Source organism: Chinchilla lanigera, unplaced genomic scaffold (genome assembly GCF_000276665.1).
Source record: "Chinchilla lanigera isolate Chin_1 unplaced genomic scaffold, ChiLan1.0 scaffold00038, whole genome shotgun sequence".
In the NCBI taxonomy this organism is placed as follows: domain Eukaryota; kingdom Metazoa; phylum Chordata; class Mammalia; order Rodentia; family Chinchillidae; genus Chinchilla; species Chinchilla lanigera.
This window is the reverse complement of record NW_004955439.1, coordinates 7,579,831-7,607,170: the sequence shown is the minus strand read 5'-3', so window position 1 is coordinate 7,607,170 and position 27,340 is coordinate 7,579,831. Positions and strand designations below refer to the sequence as shown.

At 40.5% G+C, this 27,340-nt stretch overlaps 1 protein-coding gene across 1 annotated transcript in view; it reads right to left on the bottom strand.

Annotated features, from left to right (window-relative positions):
* Cnksr3 (CNKSR family member 3) overlaps positions 1 to 27,340 on the bottom strand; it is a gene marked incomplete in the record, with an annotated part of 92,047 nt that overhangs the window by 9,277 nt on the left and 55,430 nt on the right. The window contains 8 exon segments of the mRNA XM_005390557.2: positions 5,340 to 5,486; positions 5,722 to 5,790; positions 9,681 to 9,740; positions 11,707 to 11,826; positions 14,278 to 14,319; positions 19,454 to 19,541; positions 20,061 to 20,263; positions 27,173 to 27,336. Coding sequence (XP_005390614.1) covers positions 5,340 to 5,486; positions 5,722 to 5,790; positions 9,681 to 9,740; positions 11,707 to 11,826; positions 14,278 to 14,319; positions 19,454 to 19,541; positions 20,061 to 20,263; positions 27,173 to 27,336 — 893 coding nt within the window.

The following is a 27,340-nucleotide window of genomic DNA, read 5'->3' as shown; positions in this document are numbered from 1 at the left end:
AGTCTTCGGTCTCCTATAGCATAATCCCTACATCTTGGCTCTTGGCCACTAACACAATATCTGTCAGTTCTATTCCAGGTGGAATGATGACCTTCTCCGTATAGCAATCTTGGACCCTATCTAAAAATAGGGCCAGGATCCACACCCTTAGAACCTTGGAAGCAAAAGTGAATCGAAGCATTCCCACAGGACAGTTGTTCCCTAAAATCTCCAACACTGATGATGCCTGCCACATCAGCAGCCCTTGTTTACCAGGACTGTGGTGTAAAAACAAAACGATCACTGAATGTCCTTTTGGCGACAGGACAACACTAAGAATATTGAAAAGAACAAAACATCTCTGTTTCAAGATGGCACACACCTGGGCATAAAGAATGACAGTCAGAGAAATGCCCAGGGTCCGGGGCTGACCAAGTCTACAGTCTTTGTCTAACAGTGTTTATATTGGGAAAATACCCCGATGCACTGTGAGAACATTTCGCAGCTGAGCTGCACAATGACCTCTGCAGTAGTTACCTCCCTAGGTCAGATTCAGAACAAGGCATCCCTGTCTCTCCCTGTCACCTCTTCCCCAAACTGCAGTTAGTGAAACTTGGCAGAAAGGTGCGTAAAACCAGAGAAAATGGGAAAGTATCCCTTCCAAAGTGAGCTTCCAGAGGTCTAGGAACAAACCACCATGTACGTAAACATAATTTTCCCTTATGTTTTAAACACATCCAGGTGGACTTTCCTCTGACTCAATCAGACTGAAGATGCCCCCTGTGCCTGCCCAACAGCTCCTTCCTGGCTTTCTAATTTCTGTCACCACCCAGGTCCCCCATCACATTGGACCATCTGCTTCTTCTCCCTTGCTTTGCTGGCCTTCCTTGCTGCTTCCCCCAAAGCCATTTCTAGTAGGACAGTGAAGCTCAGGGAATGCAATGCCAGCAAGTGGCAAGAGCTGGGATTTATGCTCCACTGCCCCAGCTGTGTGCCATTCTCATAGCCACATGCTGGGCTGTAGTGGGAGTCCTTGGGAGGCTTCTTCCCAGTGGCCTCTTACATTACTAGTCTTTCACCTGATTCTCTCATCATTAGCGGGCCCCAAACCACAGGGCCCACATCCAACTGACACCAGAGTTCCCCACCTGGTGCTCAGGTATTGATTTAGGCAGAACCACGTTCCCTAATTCATATGTTTAAGTCCTAATGCCAGCAGGTTAGGACTCTGAAAGTAAGGCTCTGAATGTGACTGTATTCCAAGATTAGGTCTTTAAAGAGGTTTAAATAAGGTCATTAAGCAAGGCTCAATGACTGAACGCCCCCTCCCCCCACTGAAGAATAGGAGATTAGGACAGACACAAACAGCAGACCAGAAGAAGAGAGGGGAGAAAGGCAGTTATTCTGAAGCTAAGGAGCAAGGACTCAGCCCTGTCAATTCCTTGACTATGGGCTTTATATTTACTTATTTTTGCTGGATTTTTTTCTTTTTCTTTTTGGTTTTTTGAGACAGTCTCACTAGGTAGTTCAGGCTGGCCTTGAGCTCACTATGTAGCCCAGGCTGGTCTCAAACAATCCTCCTGCCTCAGCCTCCTACATGCTGGGATTACAGGTGTGCACCACTACACGTGGCTATGGTGACACTAGAAAAGTATACAGATGCTAATGTAAAAGCAGGAGTCAAACTGCAACCTGTGGGATGAAGTCCACACCCCTTAGCCTGCCACTTAGAATCTACCATTATACCATCTCAGCTAACCAGCCATTTTATCTACCATTTCTAGCTCCAGGGAGTCTGAGTTGCTCGTTGCATTCCTTGCAGTAGGAGCTTGGAGCCTAGCCAGAGCCCCCATATCCCCATGACCACCCTCAATGCCTTTGGTGTTGCTGCTGAAGACTCAGAAATGCCTCTCCTCCAGAGTGTGGCCCTCCACTGACACATGCCTCCCTTGCGCAAATCGCTTATTCTGCCTCCTGAAACACACCCTTAAAAACTGCCTTTATAACAATCTCAGCCCTGCCTCTAGGAAAACCTCACCTAAGACACTGCCCTTCCCTTAAGGCAGCACACCCCCACTGTGTGGGCTAACAGCACTTAAAGAAGAGCATTCTTCTCCTTCCTGGTACAAACGCTCATCTGCCAATGTAGATTCCACCTACCCTTGCACACTACAAAGTGCCCGACTTCACTGGGAAGAGATGCCCTCGCCTACACAGCCCATATTATCTCTTCTCAAAAGCTCAACATTTCCTGTGTGTCAATTAGCTGGCAGAGCTAACTAACACATAGTAGGCACTCCATCAGTGATCTACAGTGAATTAAGCACCTCTGAGATGGTATCATGATTTGAAAAGTCAAGAGCATTTAAATTTAAATGTATCTAAAGTTTTAGTCTGAGCAATGCAAACAATGTAGCTGAAATGTGATCAATATGCTGAGGTGTAAGGAATGACTTACAGGGTATGAGACCCACACGACAAACAACAAAAGCTGAAACAGCAACAGGTTACATCAAACTGAAAAGCTTCTACTCAGCAAAACAAACAATCAGTAGAGTGAAAATACACCCTTTATAACGGGAGAAAGTAATTGCAAGCCATATATCTGATGAGGGTTTAACATCCAAAATACAAAAGGAACTCAGTTCAACAGTGAGAAAAATAAATAGGTCAATTTAAAAATGGGCAAAGGACCTAAATAGACATGTCTGAAAATGAGACACATAAAATGGTCAAAAGGTGTATGAAATAAAGCTCAACATCACTAATCATCAGGAAAATGGAAATCAAGACAATTACACCTCATACCCGCTATCGTGGCTACTACCAAAGAGAAGAGAAATAACAAGTGCTGGTAAGGAATGCAGAAAAGGAAACCCAGATACACCGCTGGTAGGAATGTAAATCAGTGTCTCCATTATAGAAAACAGTATTGAGGGGCCTCAAAAATTAACAATAGAAACACCACATGATCCAGCAATCCTACTACTAGGTATATATCCAAAGGAAATGAAAGTGGTATGTCAAAGAGACATCTGTACTCCCACATGCATGGCAGAATTATTCACAAGCACCAAATTATAGACTCAACCTATGTGTCAACCAAAAGATATGTAAATGAGTAAAAAAAAAATGTAGTATATCCACACACTAGAACATTGCTTAGCCTTACAAAAGAAGGAAATCCTGTCATCTGTGACAATGTGGATGAATGTGGTGGACATTTGTTTAAGTAAAAAAACCAAGGCACAGAAAGATAAATACTGCATGATCTCACTGATATGTGGAATCTAAAAACAGTCAAACTCACAGAAGCAAAGAGCAGGGTGATGGTTATTACCAGCTCAGGAGGAAGGAGGACTGGAGAGATGGTCATTGCAAGAAAAAAAGCTCAGTTCTCCTGGAGAAAGTCAGTTTAAGAGTTCTATTGTACAACATGGCGGCTAGACTTAATAACAATGTATTGGACATTGTGGACAAAGCAGATTTTTAAGTATTCTTGCCACAGACAAATGTATGCCCAACAGGGCATATTTTAGCTTGATTTAGCCAATCTACAGTGTATAAGTATTTCAAAATATTGTACTGTAACCATAAATATATAGTATATGCATTGTAGAAAATTAAACGAATATACAATATATAGTATATAACTTTTAGAATATTAAAATATGCTCACTTATTCTTTGAAAAGCAACTTTAATTATGAGTCCCTATTATTCTGCCCTCTACTTTATTTTTTTGTTTGTTTGTTTTGTTTTTTGTTTTTCTCCGGTACCAGGAACCGAACTCACGACCTTGTGCTTGCCAGGCAGGCGCTTTTGCCGCTGAGCTAAATCCCCAGCCCCTATTCTGCCCTCTACTTTAGGTTCTTTACTTTGATCTCTGACCTTTCTGAGCTGAACTTCGGATATATTTACAGTACTTTACATCACAGAGTGTCCACAGTGATGGCCTGAAACTATGCAAATTCCAGGTGAAGATAAACAGTAAAATCATAGACAGCGTCAATAAATTATAATCTCATTTTGATAAAAGGGCCTTAAAAGGTCACTGCCTCACCCTCTTGGCTTAGGAAGTAACATTAAGGATCAATGGTTATAACAGGGGAGGTGGTCAGTGAGCCCCACAGGCCGTGTGGAGACAAGCAGGGCGTGTAATGTTCAAAGAGAACGTAAACAACAGAAGTCATCTACAGATGGTTTGTCTTTTACTATCACCACAGACTGGCAATTCTGAATAATGCCTAAACAACGGTATGATACTGTTACCAGACAGTTGGTCTCAGTCTCACCTGATTGCTAGGCTCTTTGTATCCCAAACAAAGAGCTGAGTGGGACACACAGAAGTAGTAAGAAAGGCAGAGATTTATTAAAGGAAAGTACATTCCACAGATCAGGATGAGGCAGATAAGAAAAGAGTGACAGTCCCATCAGCTCCAGATCTGGAGGTACAGTATTTATTTGGGTCTTTCTGAGATCTTAGAGTCTGGGGTGGCACCTAAGGGAATTCTGTCCAATTAACTGAAAGTCTCCACCCTCATATCAGGATGGAGCACTTGTACTGGTCCTTTATATGAGCCTGGACTGAACCAGCACGGCTGCCAAAGGCCATGGCAGTATGTGTCAAAATTGCAGTGGTAATGACATTGTAATGACCATGAGGTTACCCTCAGTCTCTCTGAAGCAACAGGAGCACACGCTCCTCAGCCTCACGCCAGAGGTCAGGAAAGTATGGTAAGAGCAGAGCATATTTCTCAGGTTCATGTAGTTAAGGGAATATGGGAGAGTAGGATGTTCTTGTGGTCTCACAGAGCCAGAAGGCATCCTGCCTACTGTGAGCCTAAGGCCAGGATGTCACCCTCACCATCTCCTGTCTCCATGGGTGGACTATATCCACCACCCTTGCCTCTGACTTGATAAAGTGCTGCTAAGAATTCAACCCCATGCAGACTCAATAGGACTGTGCTAAAATTGTGTACAGTTACACACGTCTGAAATGGTGGAAGAAACCCAGAGTGAATGTTGTACAGCAGTGGAAACGTCTCTACCTATGCTGTCTGCCATGGTAGCACAAGTGACACGTGACTATTCAGCACCTGAATGAAGCCAGGAGGATGGAGGAATTGAACTCTGCATTATTTTATTACTTCAAACAGTCTGCTATGGCTAGTGGCTATCATACTGTCCAGTGTAGATTTAGAATTTGTATGAGCAGGCTTATAGAATAAGCATATACAAACCAACTCCTGAAAGCAACCATCTTCATATTTTAATCTTTTGTTTTTTTAAGGAGACAAGCTAGACCCTCATCCTGATTTCCCCCTGATACTGGACAAATCCTACAAAAATGACAGTTACCTGCACAAGAGGTGGCTTCCACCTCAAGTTCTTCAGAGGGGCGGGAGTGAAGTTGAATGAACCTGTAGGCCTCTTCTTCAGCAGTAACACAACTCCAGTGGGATTCTCTCTCAATTTCCTCACCAGGTTTTTTAGCTGCCATCCCACCTTCAGCGGGAGAGAACAAGTTAGCAGCACTGGCTCATGAATAAAGAAAAACCAGTCTGTGAATTTATCTCAAGGGACTGAGAGTTGTGACCAAACAAACAGGTAGCACAAGTTTGTCTTAGCACCTCCTAAGAGTGCAGAAAATCAGACAGAAATTGCACATTTAAAAAATTTAAACCAAAGGATTTTAGATTTAGTCTAAAGGGGGAAAGTAGGCCTGGAGAGACAAACTCACCACAGTTTGCCGGTTAACTTGGATGACTTCATCACCAGCATGAATTTTCTGAGACCTGTCTGCAGGAGACTGCATAGAAAGAAAGAGACTCGTCTGAGTTTTGTACACCTCCTATTACTTTCCGCTTCTACTCTTTCTTCTGTGAACAACTAAATAAAACTTTCCTCAGGAAAAAGAAGATAATGTATTAGTCTTCTGAGATTATGTAGTCCATTGAAGCCGGCAGGTAAAGACTATGTTCTCTGTGTTATTGGTGTCTGTTGTAATAGATAATCTGTCCATTAGACCAGTTAGGTTTATTTCACCTACGGGAAGTCTGGACGCCCTGCTGAAATGATCAGTTGCTAAAAACCACTGGATCATCTCAAAAATACCTCACAAATATCTCCATCAGAATTAATCATGTGAAAGCTGACATACCGTTTAACAGGTAAGGATTATCTTTGTAACTCTGCCATCCCTTTTCCTTATTAAGCTTAAATCTCTTCCCACAGATTTTTACATAATGTCACAATGGTATTAAAATAAAAAGTTGATAGCAGTAGAAGGAATCTGAAGAAAACAAATATAATTTTTTAATTTCCAGCTAAATTCAAAGTGAGTGAGCCTTCAGTACCAAGACAAAGTCCAAACTTCATTTCTCCCCAGTAATACATGGCTATTAATTTGCAAAATAAAAATTTTATTTTTAGATTAGATCCCACAAAGGGATCTAATCCATCTGCCAACTCTTTTTCTCAGAGTATTCTTGTGGACACAAGCAACATAGCACTCTACATGTTTAACAACTCTCACAGAACAGAGAGAAGCGAAAGAAAACTTTGATTTCAGAGAGTCTAATTAAACATTATGTAAGTCAAAGTAGTTAATGTTGTAACTTTATAACTGGCTGGAATCATCAAACAATTTACAGCTCTCCTAAAACAAAATAACACCTTTGAACACGAGGAGGGGGACAAAAAACTCAAGACACACTTGCTGAATTTTGTCACTCTAGGATAAGCCCCACAAGAAATGAAGGAGCAGGGGCTGGGGATTTAGCTCAGCGGCAAAGCTCCTGCCTGGCAAGCGCAAGGTCGTGAGTTCAGTTCCCGGTACCAGAGAAAAACCAAAAAAAAAAAAAAAAAGAAAGAAAGAAATGAAGGAGCAGCATGAAACTGTACAAAAGCTCTTTTTTATTTATCCAGACTCAACACAAGGCACAGGTAACCGTGCCGGTTATTTTGGAGAACATTCAGCCCTGCGCCATAACAACTAGCACTGCCTCACCTGACCCTCTGAACACAGGTACCACAGAGAGATGTCTATCTAGAATCTCTTTCTCGTGAGTCACTCTTCTAAAAAATGTATTTATCTCTGCTCCTTTTTGTACCTTCCTGTGTCAGACACTTAACCCACAGTGTCATGATGAGCACAGGGTGTTTCATCTTCCTGAGCAGAGTCATTTAATGTAAGTACTCTATAAAACATGGCCCCAAGGCCAAGAAGTCCCTGTTTATTGACCTACAATCATAAAACACAAGCACTCGTGTCCTCGGCTGACTTCCCTTCCTAAGGACCTCCATGCATTCATTTCTCAAATGTTCCACCAAGCAATCAGGAGTCATGTGTTGGCAGAACACTGGTAAAGAGAGAGCTTGATACCAAAACTTTCCCCAGGGCAGTAACTCCTGCTTATCTTCACCACAAGTCAGACTACTGAAAAATGATGCTTGTTCTGGTTTGCTGCAGAAGGGTGATGACCTGAAGAAGAATGCCCTTATTTCAGAAGCTAATCTACTCTCCACCTCATCTCACAGTGGAGGATAGGAATACGGATAGGGTGGTGTCACAATTCCCTTCCAGATCCTGAATAACATCAAAAAAGAAATCAGATAGAGAATCGCTGTGGAACGATCCTGACCTTTGAGGTAACCTCCAAAAAATAACTGGTACTCTGAGAATGGTCTGCTGGGATTGCAACAGTCTGGAGCCCAAGAAAGGAGCATGGAGACCATCCAGTTGGGAAAGCAATGGGAGACTTCTGCCCACTGCCATTCACCCTTTAAAACAGTCTGATTCTGAAATTATAAGTGTAAAGTATCTACCAGTAAGTGTAAAATATCCAGATTAAGCCCTTGGAAAGTGGGCTCTTCCCTACTCGCTCCCCTCAGCTACAAGACTCAGCTCAGTGTGCAGCGCATGCCAAGCATTCAATAAACGCAACTATGATAAATGGTATTTTACATGGATTAACAGACAGAAGGTAAGTTTTTCTTTTCTGATCTGTAGCAACGTGTTAACAACTTGTTTTTGTGATCCTGTCCATACAGTTCTACACAGAGAACCCCAGAGTAGACTTCCGCTACGGAAACCCTGGACCTGTTACCTGGTATTATGATTCTGTTAGGACTCTGGGAGGATATGCACCATCGATGACATTTGACATTGCATTTGAATAAAAGGCAATTTTGTTTAAGACTCTTATTCAACTCTCATCTTTAAACAAAAAGGGGCGAGGCAGAAGAGCCTATGCTGTCTGGTGGTGATGCTATAGTGTTTCACACGTTTATTCAGGAGTACAATTGCTTCAAGCAGAGCAGGTACAGTTTGAAACCAGGTCTGGTTATCTCAAACCACATAGTCACCATATTGCAAGACTGCAAAACTCTTTAAAAACTGAAGTGACACTCTCTATCTTTCTGAATTTATCCAACTCCAAAACGATATGCTACGTGGTCCACGCGCAAGCTCTTATCATGGTTGAGCCACAGCCTACCTACTTCAGCATGAGTTATGCAAAGCATTGTGTCTTTTTTTTTCTTTAGTACAATCCCTAGCCTAAAACTGTGAAGCTCTCTTCTGGTGTTGTTTATTATTACCTGTTAGGTGAGGTGGTGCAAAAATTCCTAGTGATTCTCAGTGTTGAGTCTCAGCCTAGAATGCTTAAAGACATTATTATCTTCCACTCACCTGTCTACAAGAACCATGTAATTGATTTACAATCCATTGATTACCTTAAGCAATGTCATTTTCTTACTGTAAAAATCAAGTGCCTATCATAAACACTCATCAAAGACTATGCCACTTTCTTTTCTCAAAAGACCTAGCAACTGAAACTTAAAATAAGACATGCATTTTCACCACAATAGACTAGAAAATAGTTACCAAAATTTCTGCTATTTTTGGAGTTTTTTTCTTTCTCCTAATTGATTAAATAATAGATTAGTTCATCAGACACATACTTCTTTTACATAGACCCAGGGAAGCTACTCAAACATTTTTAGCTTCAGGTCAATGTCAATCATTGAACAGCTGGCCATGCTGTAGGCTGCAAAAAGAACATGCAACTAGTTCCCATTTTTGCAAATTCAAAACACTTGAGGCAGTAAGAACCACCCTACATACAACAAAATTTCCAGAAGTCAGCAGTATATAAAATCTCTTACAGTAGAAACAGACCTGCTTTTTCTATTCCAAGGACTAGGAAGACAGGATTAAAATTCAGTATCATAACAAATATTATGAAATGAAACTACAGAAAGAGTTTGGCTCATGCAAAAATCTCAAAATAACTCCTCTGGAGATACATAAAATTTCTGTTAAACAACAAAAAAAATATATTTTACACATATGACCATAAATCCCTGTTCTTCTAAGAGCAACTCAAAATAACAGAGAGAATATTGTTTGCATATTTATAGTTTAGCATTTGCATGGTGCAAAAGCAACAATTAACACAAGGGTGAGGGTAAGAACTCAGCATGGTGTGTGCACAAGACCAATAAAAGACAATTTAAATAATAAATTGACGACAGCTGGTGATAAGCAGTACAGTAGTCTATCAACAGACAAAACAGGAACCCACACTAGCTCTCACTACAGATGAGAGCACACACACATTTAAATGAAAAGAACAAAGCTCTGTGTCAAATTTGCTTAAATACACAATGGCTTTCACATTTAAAGGGTGCACTTACATTTTCCGTAGTTCCAGTAATCACGTGCAACCCGTCGTACGTTGATTTGATGTACATGCCCTAGAATGAATCACAAATACATTAACTTATTATGGCAACATGGACACAGAGGAGCCACAAGTGAGACTTGAACTTATAAAACATTAAGTACCGTCCCTTCATAACAATGCCCATTTTTAAGCCTCCTGAAACACCCATGAAACAAGATCCAGAGGGCAGTGAAGAAGAACTAAACAACCGAAAGCCGAGTGAAAGAAATCAGATGTGCGATCTCTTTGATATTATAATTTGTGTACATGACACATAGAAATTTGCCACGACTCTTTGGGATGTAGGAATTTTCTCAGACCTGCTCACGAGTGAGGATTTCAAACAACGACTCTTCTTTCCTGACCACCTCTTTGTCCAGGGACACAATGCAGTCAGTTAAATTTGGTATCAGTAGTAATTGTAGGGCCATTTATTTAAGCTGACAGTAATGCAGATGGGGATACACAAATGAACACTGGTACATAATACAGCACAGGTAGCAAATTAGAACAAGCACTGCTCCATTTTTAGGGAAGGAGGAGGATGAGTATATTTCTTCTAAAAAGCCTATGGGCTAAATTAGAGATGAATACCGCACCATCCGGGAAACATTCTTGCAGTTGGACAATTCACATGTAAAATATTTTTATTAAACTACTATAATATGGGGAAAGAACCGAAAAAAAGGAGTTGCTCATCCCAGTACCTATATTATAATACTGTCAAAGTCATTCTGACCCTGAACTTGCCCTGCTCAGTAACCTAGACCCCTATATAAAGAGAATCTCATCTGGCATGAAGGCCCTCAAGGTTCCCCCCACTTCTCTCAAAACATTGCCTTGATTTGCAGAACTACGAGCTCCCAACACCCAGCGATAGCCTCTTCCCAGGCCACGCATGTATAACGGGAAAGGGCAACTCACTGTGACAGGCACTAGGGAATCCATGCTTCCATGCTTAACTATAAACTCACTCTCAGGAACTCCTCCCTGTTCACTCTGCTATAATCTATCACTTACACTGAAGCCAAGTATCATATATAGATTTCTGCTCACTAAGAACTTGAGTTTATTGACATTTGATTTTTTTAAAATTTCCAGACTGGGTCTTGCTAACTTCCCTAGGCTGGGATCAAGCGTGCAATCCTCCTGCCTCAGTCTTCTGGAGTGCTAGGGTTACAGGTCTGCACCACCATGTCCAGCTTTTGTTTTCTTATCTAAGAAGAGACACTTAGAGACTTATTGATGTTCCCCGTGGCTGTCTACACACAGGGCGCCTCTGCCCTCCTCTTCCTCCTCCTCCTCATCATCATCTTCACCATCACCATCAATAGAAGTAACCTGATCTAGAGCCACTAATTAATGAACACACTTTATGCTTTCAGGGTTGGGTATTTGTCATTCATCTAATTTAATCCTTTCAACAGCCCTAGGAAGAAACTGACATGTAAGCTCTCACAGACTCAAAGGTTCTAAGCTAATTCAGTGGGCCCAGTGTTGTTTAAATTCCAGCAGATTAATCCTATGGGATACACACCACAAACTGAGAAATCACATATCTCAGAGCTGCGTCTTGCGCACAACTTATAAGACACTTTAAATGGGCATCATTTCCTTCCCCAGCCTCTTCTCACTTTCATCATAAGTGCTAATAGACACTTTCAGAACAGATGTTGTTTTTGTACCCAGAGACCATCCCTTCTTTGGGTAAATGTTTCATAGTTCCTTGCATTGCTAGGTCCTAAAAATAAAGCCATTAAGATAGGAGTACACAGCTTTTAAATTATATTTATTTTTATACTATGAAGATAAAAACATATCAACAGAGTTTAAAATAACAAATTCCTAACTGTATAACAGATGGTAATCCAATTTAATTCCACTATTCAGAATTACAGTGAAAATAATAAGAAATATTTAAAGAAAACTTCAGTAAAGTCTGGTATGGATTATTTAAAAAATAATTTGAGAAATAAAACAAGTGTTAGAGCTCTTACCAAGCCTTCCCCAGGTTTAACGTTGGGTAAGTGAACCTCCTCCAGGCATGCGCACTGGCTCATAACAGGGTCGGTGGCAGATCGAATTGTTTTGTCACAGATGCCATTTAAAACTTTGACCTAGAATTGGAGAGGCAAATTGTCAGGACAGTGCAACTGGTAGTCAGGTTTATCTCAAGCTGGGTTTTAAAGAAATGCACTTCACTTATAATCTTCAGCTATGGTAGGCAATCATTCTGATAATTTTCAATGAAGGGAAAGCGCTTGGCCTCTCTATTTGCAGTCTTGGGAATGGTGTCCCTATTTCAGCTTTGTTTAAAAACTGTGGCTTTTATATTAACTCCTCTCCAGCCATTGAAGAGCATAAGCCAGGAGAAACGCCCTTTCTGCTGTGAAGGCGAAAGTATCTCTTTCCAGGCACCCAAATGGCTTACCAGTGACAGCTCACATTATCCCAAATATTAACAAGGTCAAAACAAAATACTTTGCGGCCTGAAATATACTTTTTAAATAGACTGTTTTTTTTAAAATAGGTTTATGTTTATGGAAAAATTGAACAAGTAATTGTGTTTCCCTCCCCCCACTCATCTGCCTTCAGTATTAACATCTTTCTCTAGTAGGGCACCTTTGTCACAACCAATACCGAAATACTGAGACATTCTTATTCACCCTACAAAGATGACAGATCAGATGTTACCCCTTAACAACATGTAAGCAGAGTTTGTATCTCTCACATCAGCCATGACCTCTAAAGGGTTAACTAAAATCTATAATTTGCACAGATGTTCATTCTTTGTGATGTACATTCTATGGGTTTTGATGTACATTCAATGTTATGGATCCATCATTATAGTATCACAAAGACTTTCACTGCCCTAAATATCCCCTCTCCATGGCCTAATTATCTGTTTCCCACTTCCCTGCCACGAACTCCCTGGGAATTAGAATTTTAAATAGTTGGGGTTATATAGCACATAGCCTTTTTTCAAATGGCTTCTTTTTATTGCTGAATAATATTCTATTTTATGGTTGTGCCATATTTTTCTATTCATTCACCAATAAAATAATATTGTGATTGCTTTCAATTTTGGGCAATTATGAATAAAACTGCTCTAAATGTTGTGTGTAATTCAGTACAAATTTTTGTGGATATAAGTCTTTAACTTTGCTGGGTACACACCTTGCTATGCAACTAGTGGATGATGTGGTCAAAATATGTTTAGTTTTGCAAGAAGTTGCCAAACTGTCCTCTAACCTGTCTGTACCATTTTGCTTTCCCAGCAGTAAGAGGGACTGCTGCTCCGTAATTCCCCAGTACTTTGTGTTGTAAATGCTTTGAATCTCAGCCACTCCAAAGGATGTGATGCTATCTCAATTCGCAATTCCCTAACTACAAAGGATGCTGACCACTTTTCATGTGCTTATTTGTCATCTGTGTGCCTTCTTTGGTAAAGTGACTTTTCAGATATTTTACCCACTTGTTAGGTTGTCTTTTTAAGAGTTCTTTGTACATTTTGGATATAAGTCTTATGTGTTTTGAAAATATTTTCTCCCAGTCTGTGGCTTGTCACTGCATTCTCTTAACACTGCATTTCCCAGAGCAGAGTTTTTCATTGCAAAGGCATCTATATTGTCTACTTATTTGTCAACTGTGCTTTTGATTTTCTATCTAAAAACTTACTACCAAGGCTGCCTAATTTTTTTCCTACAATATCTCCTAGAAGATGCTATGCTCTCACTTTGCACTTATGTCTATGGTCATTTTAGTAATAGTTCATATTTGCTGAATGCAAACACCAACAAGGTAAAACACTACGGGTACAAGAAAGGGTAACTATTAAAAGGTCTCTATAAAAGCCATGGTGATACTTGGCCCAATCAGATCCATCTAATCTTTCAAAATTAAACAACCAATGAAATCAGGAAATTCCAAAGAGTGTTTCTTTTTTTTCTTTCTAAGGGGGAGAATCCAAGAAATGACACATTTTTACATTCCTCTAATTTGTTTAGCCTCCCTATTTATGGAAAATATATTTATAGCAGTTTCATTGCTAAATTTCTGAACATCAGTAGGAGGAAGACCTTATCAAAAGAGCACAGGCTGGTTTATATCAAAAGGAGGAAGTTCTGATGAATAGTTTTAAAATGCTCTTTAAACAGTCATAGTACACCCCCTCCTCCCACATCATAAAGATTTTGCCAAGAATTTTTTTATCAAAATGGTCCTAAAGTTAACTCTGAAAATCAGCTTAACCCCTATTAGCACACTAAGCTAGCAGTTTATGTTCAATTTTACTCCGACGAACTGCTCAGAAGACAAACAAAAACAAAGTAAACAAACAAAAAACCAGAAACCCCAATGTAGCTAATTTAAACTCAGGAATTCTTACAATTCTTGGTCTTGTCAAATAATTTCATCCTTCCCCTTTTACCTAAATTAATAGATCGTGTCCTAAAAGCAAACATTTCAAATTATAGTGCAAGGTAATTAGCCATAGTGCATTGACTTTAATGTGATTCCCACTACCTTTGGAAAAGGAATTTTATATAACTTTCAGAAAGTATACTTACTACAGATAAAACTTTATCCTCCATTTCTGCTACAAGGCAATCCTAAAGAAAAAAAGAAAATGCAAACTGAGAAAGAGGAAATTTAAAAACTACCAGCTTAGCCTTATAGATTTTTCCAGGAGCTCATACAGTCCCTGACGTACACCCTGCCCATGCCTCAGCTTGAACACCCTTCCTGTCTGGAGAGGAGAAAGGGAAAGAATGGCAATGAAGCTCGCATCTATCTTTTCATAAAGTCTTGTTCTTCCCCTGACCTAAGGAGCTTATCATTAAAGCAACCCAAGTGACCAATTATTTAATGAAAGACCTGCAAAAATCACTGAATAGAAATCCACATACTACCTAGACTCTCCAGGGAATACAGTGTACTAAGTCAGAAGTCCAAGTCCAAAAAACCTGCCAACAGCTCCCAGTATGGCCCAAGCTAAGCTAGCAGCAGCCCAACCAGCCAGCAGTCCTAAGCTCTGGCCTGCCTTATAAGAAGAGCTTTCCAACAAGGGCTTGAGTAAACTCAGCCACAAAAGTTTATTTTAAGCAGCACTGAGATTAAATCAGATATTTCAGTCCTTGGTAGATGAAAAAAGTTTAACAAAACATTCATTAAGACTCTGCCAAAAAAGTGGTCTTGAGGTATGCTATTGATATAAAGGGTTGGAATGCAAAGCATTATTTACTCAGCTCAAGAACAAAAGACCCAAGACACAGTACACAGTACGAACAGAGTTAGCTGATCACAGAAATCACCACTGTCCTGTTAGAAGGAACCAATGTGAAAGTTTCACAGCTAGCCTTCTGGAACTATCCACGGCAGTGGATTTCAACCCACACTGTAGCTGTGTACGTGGAAGTAAAGTGAGCCAGACTAGTCTCTTAGAATTTATCCTGCATCGGTAACCATGATCCAAACTAGGACAATCTTAGGGATAATAATGATAATTTTAGCTACATGAAAAATACCTCTGTTGAAGGGAAAAGATAAACTATTATTGGCAGAGGGAATGGGATGGATACCAACTTCTTCTACCTTAGGAGAATTAACCAGACTTTCATTGTTTTAATTTTTTAATCATCTCTACTAGATAAAACTAGAAAATAATAGCAACTTCTCTACTGCTCTCAAAACTGATACCTGCCTCTTAAGAAAAGAGTAGCGTAAGGAGAAAAAAATTAAGAAGAAACTGAGAAATTTCCTTTTGGTAATTTTGACATATTTGAATCTGATATAAATCCAAACTTCAGGAGCAATGTATATAAAATACAAATAATTTTAGGTCAAAAATGTGCCTTTCTGCCCTGTCATATGCCTGGAACTAAGTCACAGTCACTATAATAGTTCATTTCCTATTTTTACTGATTGACAGCTATCACGTAAATATCAACCCCAGAAAACAGTATATTCATATGGTCTTATGATGGAAACACAACTCATAATTTGTGTCTGTGATCTTTCATTACAAATCACAAAATGTTACCAGTGCTGTGATCCTTGAAGACTGTCACCCAGAGGCAGAGAGCTCCTCCCATTACACTAGGGCCCAAGGGTCAGGGTCATGGTGTGACCATATCGTTCCCAGTAGTTGATTTTTTGACAGATCCAAGTACCTACCAAGAAAATAGGCCCCCTATTGTGGCAACTGAGCCACCAGGCACAAGTCTGCCTCCCAACTATTCACCTGGCGTGTGAAAGGGCTGTCCTTCCACCTCCCACCATGGTGGACACGGGTTCCCACACCCAGCCCTACTGAGAGGAAGCAGCTGTGGTGTGACTTCACAGTGTTTGGCATGAAAGCAACAGAATGGAAAAAGAGGTACTGGAACGAGTCACCCCCTCATGAGTCAGAGAGTGAGGCAGAGCTCATTACTGTCCCAGATCACCTGAACTGGCAGTCATAGCCTAACCTGGCAGCCGGGAACACTGCCCTGGCTGGTCTCTCCGGCCCCCGGCCTCCAATCCTTACTGTGCCTTCTTAGGAACTGAGACCTTGGGCAATATGTTTAGTATCTCTGTGCCTCTATTTCCTTCTGTATAAAATAGGACCCTCCTTCTGAGTCTAAATTCATTAAATAACTTCCCTGAATATATTTATCTATCTTCAGGCTTCATCCTTTAAAACTCTTTAAATTTAAAATTTTTTTAAAAATCAGAAAGTAAGAGCAACATATTTTTCATTTCTCTCTTCAACTGTCAAATTTGGTTCCAGAAAACTAACACAAAGCAAAATTTTTTATATCTCCTCTTCTGTAATTTTGGTTGTAATATGGGATAGCTCATGTAACCTCCAAAACAATATTTTGAAGGAGATATTTTGTTCTAAATATCTTGTATTTTGACTGGAGGAGAAGCTCAATGGTAGAGCACTTGCCTACCAGGGCTTAGGTTAATCTCCAGGTTCATATATGAACAGATAGCATTTATCTATACCTGATTTTCCATGAATGCATAAATGTGATCATGTATAAGATTTTTGTGAGGGCCTGGGGATTTAGCTCAGCAGCACAGTGCCTGCCTGGCAAGCACAAAGATTGTGAGTTCGATTCTCGATACCAGGAAAAAAAAAACAAAAAAATTTTTGTGAATGAAAATGTTCTGTCATTTTTGTTTTTTGTTTTCATTTTTATTTATTTTTGCTTGGTTCCTACTTTCTCTTTCACCTCCCTCCTTGCCACAGCAAATTCAATTTTTCTTCCACATTGCCCATTCCACAACTTCTAACTTTACAAGGAGGACTGTGGATATATACATACATGTGTATTACAAATACACACACAGAGACACACACATTTTTGTCACCATCTCCCTTCACTTTTCACTATTTTCCCTTCTTCTTTACTCAACAATAACTTGTAGAAATCCTACCAAGTCGTCTGGAAAGATAAATATTTGTATTTCCATTTTACAGATAAAACAATTTTAAGTAAATTATCCAAGGGAAAATGTTGGTAGAGGGAGATGCAAACCTATAACTGTCTCTCTAAAAAGAACATGCTCTTGCCTACTATAGATTAAACTCCCTCAATAAGCATCACAGGGAAAAACTTATAAAATGAATGCCCACACTAATAATACCTATAATGTCCCTGGAGTTTGGGTTCACTTTCCCCTGATAAAACATCAGTTCTTCTTTGAAGAGCATCTTTGTCAGAACTGACTCATTCCTTAAAATGCACATTATAGAAAGTGTATCATTAACCATCTAACAGGTATCGTGAGCCACCAATACGTAAGGACAGGTAGCATGAGAGTACTCAGCAGAAACCCTTCTAATGTGACCAGATCAGGGCCTGCATCTTTCATATGAAGACTTTTTTAATCACCAGTTCATAATGATCAAAACTCTATAACCACATGGAAAGGATCACTTAAACTGATGCATGAGCTCACCCATCCCAGGGAGCAGAGAATTTTACTGGTCCAAGTACTCAACTGTCACCTTCCCAGTGAGCGTAACTGTCACCAAGTACCACAATTATATTCCACGTTCAACCTTCCAGTGGCCCTTCCCTGCTTAGCACTACTCCTCTGTTACGTCACTGCATGCACATAGTGCGAGTGTGTATGTTTGTGCGTGTGTATTACTGTGTTTTAGTTCTTAGTTTTCTTATCTCCCCAGAGACTGTTGATCAGTTTCTTTACTCTGGCACCCCAGTGCCTAGAATAGTGGCAGACAGAGTAAGAGTCCATAAATATTTATTGAAGGAACTGCCCCACTTCCTGCAAAGGTGGTGTCAACCTGCTTAGGCAAAGCAGACTCCCCACGAAGACAAACACAAGTACTCTGCCCTTTGCTTTGTCACTGTCCTCTGCTTACCCTGCAGCACAGACAGCCTGAGTCAGGCACATGACCTAGGACCCTTCACCAGAAAGCACAGGTGTACCTGTGAGGAAAAATGTACCTATTTGCTAAGTACTATGTTTAGATTTAACACTTTAATTTAGATATTGGCATGCAAAATTGGCATGGAAGAAATGCAGGAAGAAAAAGAACACTCAGGAAAGTATTAGGGAAATGCCTTCCACCACCAACGCCAGACCTCTGAGACTGCATGACTCATGGGTCACAGTTACTGTCAAAACTCTGTGAAAGTTACCATCTGTATCATAAAAAGGAGCAAACCATTTAATAGCTCTGAGCACCTTCCTCAGATCATGGTCTCAAAAGTACATTGCCTGAAGTTCAATGGCTGCTCAGAACTGGGTCTCAAACACTTGCCAGGGGCAAAGCCAAGCTTAATTCTTCATCTTACAGAGAAAACACAGTTTTTCACAATTGCATCTCTGTTACACCATGGTCAGGATTGAGGGAAAGCTGTTCTTTATTTTTTTGCTAAATGATCAGTGGAAACAAACTTTGAATCACAGTATTTTAGAATCAAGTACGATGTGGAAGACAAAGGCTCTTCCTTATATTTTACAACCTCGATTCAATTCAAAAATATGTGTCTGATATGCAAAGTAAAATGACAGGAAGTGGTCTTCAGTGCTCAGAGACTGGTAATTTCTTGTCAAGATCACAGAAGCTAGGTAAGTTAAAGATGGATATAAAATTTCCTGGGCCCTTGCTGAGATACCTAGAACTGGGCAATGAGCCATGAGTGAAAGTGACATGTGTCACCTCCAGACCAGAAGATACATCAATACGGGAACCGCCAAAGCTCTCTGTCTCTCTGTCCTGAGGACAAACAACATTAGACACCAGTTGTTCTGTCAGCCTATGTCCTAAAATGAGGAGGATCAGATCATATCTTCCAGCTGACCATTAGGATACAACTGCTGGGGTTTGAAAGTTGTTACTGCCTCATAACTTAGCCCATCCTGACTGGTAAATCCAACAACTGGAGGTCAGAATGAAAGGTCAGAATCCACACATTTAATAAACTACTGAGAGCAAAGATTATAGTGAGCATTTCTATTTAAATTAAGCTTGAACATTTGAGAGGGAGTATAATACAGCTCAACTATTTTAAAACAAAAAGAGATAATCTCTGATTCAAAGGCCATGGGGTCATTTTTCACAGAGGTTATCTGTATGATGCATCTAAATTAAAGCCTTTCATCTCACCCCAATTCTGGTGGGAAAAACTGAGGTGGAGGTACTCCATACCTGCATGGAAACGCTTTGAAAAAGAAAAATAGGGAAAAGACAATTTTAGAAACCCATAATGATTTACTACTGACCTTCTGGACTGTAGTAGTCAGGTCTAAGCAAAGCTGAATGATTTTGTTCTTCGTGACTGAGAAGTCAGTGATCCCTGTAAATGGAGCCCTGGAAAGTAACAAAAAAATTCTCTTTTAAAAAAAGAGGTAGTGAGAGAAATCCACCAGGGCCCAACACTTTCTGTTGGCAGGTATAAATAGGCTAGTTTAAATCATTTTTCATATTACTATTTTGTCTCAAGTAAAACATCAAATAGGAATCTGAATAGAAAAGGGACAGAGAAGTGCTATATAAAAACAAATCCAAAAATAAGCCAAAAATGAATGTCCCTTCAGAAGTGAACTAACAGCCTTCATACCAACCAATACTCAACCATTAATGTTTAATCTCAGTAGCACATAACCTTTAGCAGTTTCACTCCTCTCTAAACTGAGGTTAAATTCTTCCCGTTATGAACCTTTTAAGTCATGTTCACAGGAAGCCTAAGCCACTTGTGATCCAGGATTCCTGAGTCCCAGCAAAAAGGGGCAAAGGAACAATGGTTTGTTTTCCTAAGATACAAGATTGGCTTTGGTACATCTCAGATCCTCTTCTTAGAACCCAGCAAAAGGCATGTGAGCTACTCACCTATCCAGCCAAGCCAGCAAAGCCTTGGCAGCGCCTATGAGCTCCACCACCGAAGTTAGGAGCTCATTGGGCGGCTTATGGGACGTGTTCCCATCATAAGCTGGACTTTTCCGCCGGCTACTTATGTGATTCTGTAAATTATTGGAAGACGCCCGCAGTTTCAAAACCAAATTCTTCATATTATCAGTCTCAAGGCCATAATTCTGTAGGAAAGAATGCAAAACAATCAACAAAGTCTGAACCCTCCTAATAACTCAAGAGCCCCCTGAGCAAGAACTCCTATCTACAAGCCACCAAAACAATCCTGCCTGATCCACCCAGGGCTCACTCACCCAATCCCCACTACTACCACCATCCTGGCTTTCTCTCTGCTCCTTCCACAGCTGGCTCCTAACTCTAAGGGAATTTGTTCTTGCTGGTTCCTCTTCCCAAAATCCTGCTGGCATGGATCTTGGCATAGATAGCAATTCTTATCACTCAGGTGCTGGCCCAAAGGTCTCTTCAGATTATCTGGGAGGACTGGTGACCACTTAATCAATAGTAGGCTTTCTCAGCCTGGGTTGTACTGACACACAGGGTGGATAATTCGGGTTTGGGGGGAAGGGTCCTCCGTATTCCAAGACCTTCAGTGGCACCTCGGGTTCTACCCACATCAGCAGCATCCCCTCCCCGGCTGGGTGAACCAAAAATGTTTCCTGACATTGCCACATGGTCCCTGTGGGTAGAATAATGCCCTCAAGGCACTCTCCAGCACACTACCTATTTCTGCCCCCCTTGGGATCACAAAGTTTGCTGCTATCTTCTCCGGTGAGATTCAAAGTCTGTAATAACAGGGCTCACACTACGCTTTCAGTTCAGCAGGCAAGATATGCCACAACCAGCAAATACATGAAGTCCCTTTAGATGACACTCACAGAAAAGAGCTATAATGGCTAAATGTCAGCTCACCTGAAATGTAATTCCATTCTCTATCTCTCTCTCTCAAACTTCCGACCTGTTTTTGTTTTCTTATTTTGCTTTTGTTCTGTTTCTTTTGTTTTGCTTTGTTGTAACAATGTTCAGCTTACTTGAGTGCTTTAAAACCATCGATTTCACATGACAATATCGCCCTAAGCCCGTGGTGGCCTATCTATGGTGCCACAGCAGGCTGTTTGTTATCACTGAAAGTTCTAAAAAGCTCACCATCACTGCCCTAGACTCTTTTTCAGATTAAGAACCAGTCCCAGGGAACAACTCATACATCTGAGGCAGGGTATGAATTTCTGTATTGACTTGTATATCCATGTCCTACATTGGTGTTTGATCTTTGAAAGGAAAGGGAAGGTATTTCTAGGGGTATAATCTACTGTCTCACTAGTATCCCAAAGTAAGAACCTAGCACCATTTAAAACTAGGAATAATATAACAGCTAACATTACTGGACACTTAATGTCAGGAACTGAGTTAAGTACTCAATTCATGTTAATCTCAGGGAAACCATCCATGAGGGTACAAGCCTTACTACAGATTGAGTGCCCCTTAAGAAAAATGCTTGTGATCAGAAGTATTTCAGCTTTTGAAATATTTGCACATAAGACCCAAATGTAAACACAAAATTCATTTTTATTTCATATACACATAGCCTGAAGGTAATTTTACAAGGCTTTTCTTTTTTTGGTTTTTGTTTGCTTTGTTTTGTTTTGTTTTGTTTTGTTTGTGGTACAGGAGGTTGAAACCAGGGCCTTTGCACTGAGATACTACATCCCCAAACCCTTTTTTTTTAACTCCTTTATTTTGAGACAGGGGCTCATTAAGCTGCACAGGCTGGGCTTGAACTTGCAGTTCTTCTTTCCCCAGACTCCCCGAGTGCTGGTATCACAGGCTCCTGCCACCACATCTGGCATCTACTCAATATATTTAGTGTGCCTGTGTTTTGATTGTGAGCCGTCACACAAGGTCAGATATAGAGTTTTTCACTTATAGTATTTTGATGGCTCTCAAAATATTTTAGCCTTTGGAGCGTTTTAGATTTATGATTTTCACATTAAGGATGGAATGCTCAACCTTATTTCTGTCTCACAGGTAAAAAACTATAAACTCTCCAGGTTTACACAGCTAATAGGTAGTAGGGGAACTGTTCTATTCAAGGCACTCTATATCCAGCAACAGCTTTGGATCAATATGTTGTGTACTCCTACTTTCCTTCTACTCTGCCCAAGAAAGGGCCAAGTAACTGGACTGGAAAAAGGAAAGGTATTAGACAAAAACAAGGGAAACTGGCCAGTGATTCTGGATCTAACACAACTACCATGCTGTGTAACTCCCCAAAACCCTAACATGCTCTATCCCTTCTAAAGTGTTAGGAGCTTTCATTTAGCCGGTTCTATCCAGCCAGCCATCTAGGCCAAAAAGGGACTGCTATGGCTCATGTCAGGATGCACATTCCCCCAAAAGCCTCATGCAGTCATAGGTGAGGCTTTTCAGAGGTGGCTAGATCCAGATTAAGGGAGTGAGTGCTACCTACTTGAAGTAGCATAGATAAGATGTAAGGGATAGAAAGAGCTATGATCATCCCTTGCTTGCCTGCTTTGCTAAGTTCTGCCCATCATGAACTGTTTCTCCTTTGCAATGCCTGCCTTGGAGCCAGCCAATCGTGGGTTGAAACTTCTATAAACTAGAGCTAAATAAACCTTTCCTCCTTTAACTTTGAATCTTAGCAATGAAAGAAGTAAGGCAGGGACTATGTTTAAAAATCAAGAAAGCATAAATATATTAAGAGGTTTACAAGAAACTCATTTTTTTTCACAAGATGAACAATGTTAACAAAAAAGCTTTGGCATTAATAAGAACAATTTCATTTTAAATAGATTTTATTTGAAGTTCAAATTTATGTTGCTTATTACTAAAATAAAAATAGTTTTAAAAGTTCAGATAGAAATGTTGAAAGGGCCTAACTACAAACTAACTGAAAACAGTCTTTCACAGGCTTTAAAGGAACTGTAAATTTCAAATATAAATGTGTTCTGTATTAACAGCAATGTTCTGTTCATTTTATCCCTCAATGCTATTTTCTACAGACTAAAATATAATACATTCTTTCAATAGAAGAATACACCAAAAAGATGGATTTTTCATCATGGTTTCTTAAATTCAAAGAATCAAAGACTCACAAATGAATGGATAAAGAGCCCACAAGACACAGCTTGTTTTGAAGGATTTAGGACTGTGATTAGAGGGAAATGGCCCCTTGTTTAGTCAACTACTCAGTCTGCCAACTTATATCAAGCGTGTTCACTAAAAGCAGGAAAGTTGGCTTTCTACAAGCCAACGCCACCACAAAAAATTACTTCCAACTTTTATTCCTATCTACAACATTTACTTCTTGAACATAAAAAGGATTAAGTGCATTGTATTGCTGTAAGAAATTTTAAACCTCCATCTTCGACAAACCTATCACTTTTAGTACTAAACTGAAGGGGAAGGGTAGCTTCTTTAACTGATTTTCTTCATTTTCCACTTAATTTGCTCTGATTATTTTTTTCCAAAACAAATCATGGAACTGGAAAGATGTAGCTAAAATTGGGTATAATTTTTTTAAAAAGGAAGGAAGGAGGACATTTCCTTCAGCCTTGACTCCACTCCACAGAAGAGTGAAGAAGGAACTAATGATGTTAGTTCAAAAGAACCTCTGCTGTAGAAATATAATCAGGAAAGGACTACTGACTTCAGTGCCCCACAGTAAAAGATGGAAAATGATAATTTCTCAGACTAGATTTGATTATTTTCATGAATCTTCTCCCTAAAATCTGTCTCCTCCTGACATTGATTTAATATAAGCATTAAGAAGATACCGACTAGGCGGCAGGTGTTGCTCAGCAGTAGAGCACACAAAAGGCCCTGGGGAAGAGGAAGACGAAGCAGAGGAAGCAGAAGCAGATGAGGAAGAGGAAGAACAACAACAACAATAGCAATAACAACCCCCACCACTAAGTTAAGTAAAAAAGAAATGAGTCTCTGAAAAAATCTAAAGACAATATTAAAACACTTCCACTAGCATCACAGTTCGTTACATGAAACACTGCCTGATCTGGCTGGGAAACGATACACTTGCCAGTAGGAAAGGAAAGAGACCAGATTCAGTTCTTCTGGCTCTGTTCATGATCTAACATGCAGGATAAAGAGGTGTCAGAGACACACAGCCAAGTCACTTTATTGACTTAGGTCAATTAAGTGACAACCTAAGAAACAGAATTCAGTTTTCCTAGAGGCACATGTTAAACTCCCAAGCAAGATCAAATTAAATACAAATTCTTGGCAAAGATTCCTGTTTTGTGTGATACTTCTCCACTGATAAAGGGAGAGAGAGAAAGAAAGCTCTTCAGTGATTTGCTATGGGTGAATGATGAACACCATGGTTCAGGGGCAGGGCAGTGTGCAGAAGCAGCTACGAAGGTAGGTTCATAGAGGTACTTCACTTAACCACAAACTAAGCAGCATCCATTTAACACATACAGTGATCCCAACTTTGTTCATATTCAGCCTACTTCAACTTTAAAAACACAGCTAACCCTGCCTTGGTCTTCAGGACACAGGGCTTGACTGACTAAGCAGACTACCCAGGTCACCATTATGTTTTACTGCTATGCACTGTACACTCTCAACCAGTGCTGTCCAACAGAGCTCTCTGCAGGGATGGAGAAGATCTTTCTCTGCGGTCCAGTGCAATGGCCACCAGCCACATGCAACTACTGAGCACTTGCAGTGTAGCTGGTGCAACTGAGGCATTCGCTTTTACTTCACTTAAAGTAATTCTTATTTAAACAGCCACATAGTACATCACTCTCCTAAGTCACTGCTGCCAGCAGGGTCAATGTTCACAAAAGGCAGTCTCTCTCTTCCCCTTCTCATCATGACAAGCCACTTATGAGCCGTTGTTTACTAGTGTTAACATACTGATCAATAGCTATTCCCTAGTTCAGGTCTTTGTCCATTCCATCTGACTTTCTTTGTGCTCCAAAACTTTTGGGTGATTTTGTTTTATTCACCCTCCTTCCTTCCTTCTATTCATTTCCGGCCCATCAGAAAATCAACATGCGCTAAACTTAGTTTACATAGAAACCCCTTATAGCACCAGGGCCAGCCACAGTTACACATTAACAGCCCAGGAGATGAACTATTCATAGCAAAAAGTTGTCACTAATTTATAAATCCAAAGATCTGTGTGGAACTGGATTCAATAGATAAGGTAATTAACATGTAGGTTACAATCAGAGTGTTGGAAAAAAGGGTTATGTGAAGACCACAGATACTTTAGTAACACTACTGAAACCCTCCCAGCCCAGAAGAGGCACCATGGTGTGCAACCCTTGAGGGACCCTCCTGTCCAAAGCAGCCCAGGCCCTCTGCTATACAGAGCAGGTTCAGAATGAGTCTGAGGTCAAAGCCTGGTCTGCAGAGGAAATTAGAAGGAAATTGTAGGAGATAAAACACAGCTTGAGGTTCTGGCACTTGTCCAGCTTTGTTCATTTTAGTCTAATATTTTAAGAGGTAGGGAAGAGAAATGAGCAAAGAGACTGCCCAGAGGCAGCTGCTGCGTTCCCGGCCCCACCCCCCACATATGCAGTGTGCCTCCCTGCACGCTTTCTCTTCGCCTCTCAGACTGTATATTTCAAAGTAATTTACTTGTCCTCAGAGTAGGCTGCAAAGTGAACGTGACAATTCCAATGCACAGAGCACCCTGCAGAAAAGACTGAAAAGCCATGTTCCCTGAAAGTTTAATGAAAATAAATGCAAACATGTTTGACTACCAAAAGAAAGAGTTTTAATAATAAACAGGATGGTTCATTAGCAGTGCAGAACACTTACACATGAGAACACAGCCACAGCTAAGGTGAGTGTTACTGTACAGATAGGGAAAACAGACACCACTGTTTCCTGGGAGGTCACAGAGGCAGTAGCGTGGAGCAGAGCCAGGATTCGAATGTAAAAATCCCGCCTCCCAGGCCAACACTCAGACCACTTGGCCATCGTGTCTCCCTTGTGGCAGCTCATTTATCAACCACAAATAATTTCCCCATTACTTTCCTAAACAAGAGCAGTGCATCTCGGCACACAAGACAAGGCTCTGTCCATTTTAAGAAGAAGAATACGCACAATGTGGCAAGTGTTATATAATGGACGGAATGCAGACCAGCAATGGCAAAATCATTGCAAGCCCGTCCTTTCCCACCATTCTCGGTGATGTAATTGTATACATCCCTGGCTCGAGTTCAGAGCATTACTAACCCAACTTGAATGCTGGCGAATGTGTCCAAATCCTGACAGTCCAACTGCATCCTTAACACAGCACCATGACGGGCAAACATGAGTCCCACTCATGCCAACTGATTTGTAAACAAAATGTCCTTACAGATGTTTTAGTCCACACCTGAAGGAACTACCCAGGCAGCTTCAGGTATAACTGAAGCACCAGGACCAGGCAGGATTTAACTCACTCTCTTACAGCAAAAGCCTAAGCATCTACAAAATATAATACAGTTCACATTTCCCCCCTCAGCTGCCATTTCTTATGTTATTTCAAGCACAAACAGCAGTTATGAATATCTGTGAAACTCAAAATTCTTTTCATAGTAACAAAGAACAGACACAAAAACTGGAACAGTTCTCATTTTAAGTTAGATGACACGACATTTGCATTCAGAACTGTTTCCATCCTTTCACTCTTATAAAAGAAAATAAAACTAATTATAGCCATTTTCTGTAAATGGCAAGTTTTGGGGGACGATTTCGGCCTCTGGAGGATCATACGGTCCTGCTACAATTACTCAGCTCTCACTGCAATACAAAAGCAGTCACCAACCACGTATCACTGAATGAGCACGGCTGTGTTGCAATAAAACTTTATTTATAAAAATAGACAATGGGCCAGACTTAACTCATAGGTCTTAGTTTGTCAGCCCTAATTAAGAAAGTGGCGTATTCTCTTCCCTTTCCTACATTTAACTTCAACACATGCTACCTTCACTTCAATGGGTCATTAAGAAAATGGTGACTCGCTAAATCCAATGCGGATTTAGGAGAATGTGGCTCTAAAGAATGTCATGGCAGTACAGATCACCTTTTCCTGAACTAACCAGTGCACACAGAAGGTCAACAGCCTCCAACACCAGCTCCTGGTGTCCAATTCGTGTGACTCCCAGCTCCTCCAGATCCTGGTGGGAAATCCGCAGCAGCTGCTCCCCATCTATCTTCTCCCGCTCAAACTTGTGGACATACGGCTGCAGGCAGTCATCTAAGCCTAC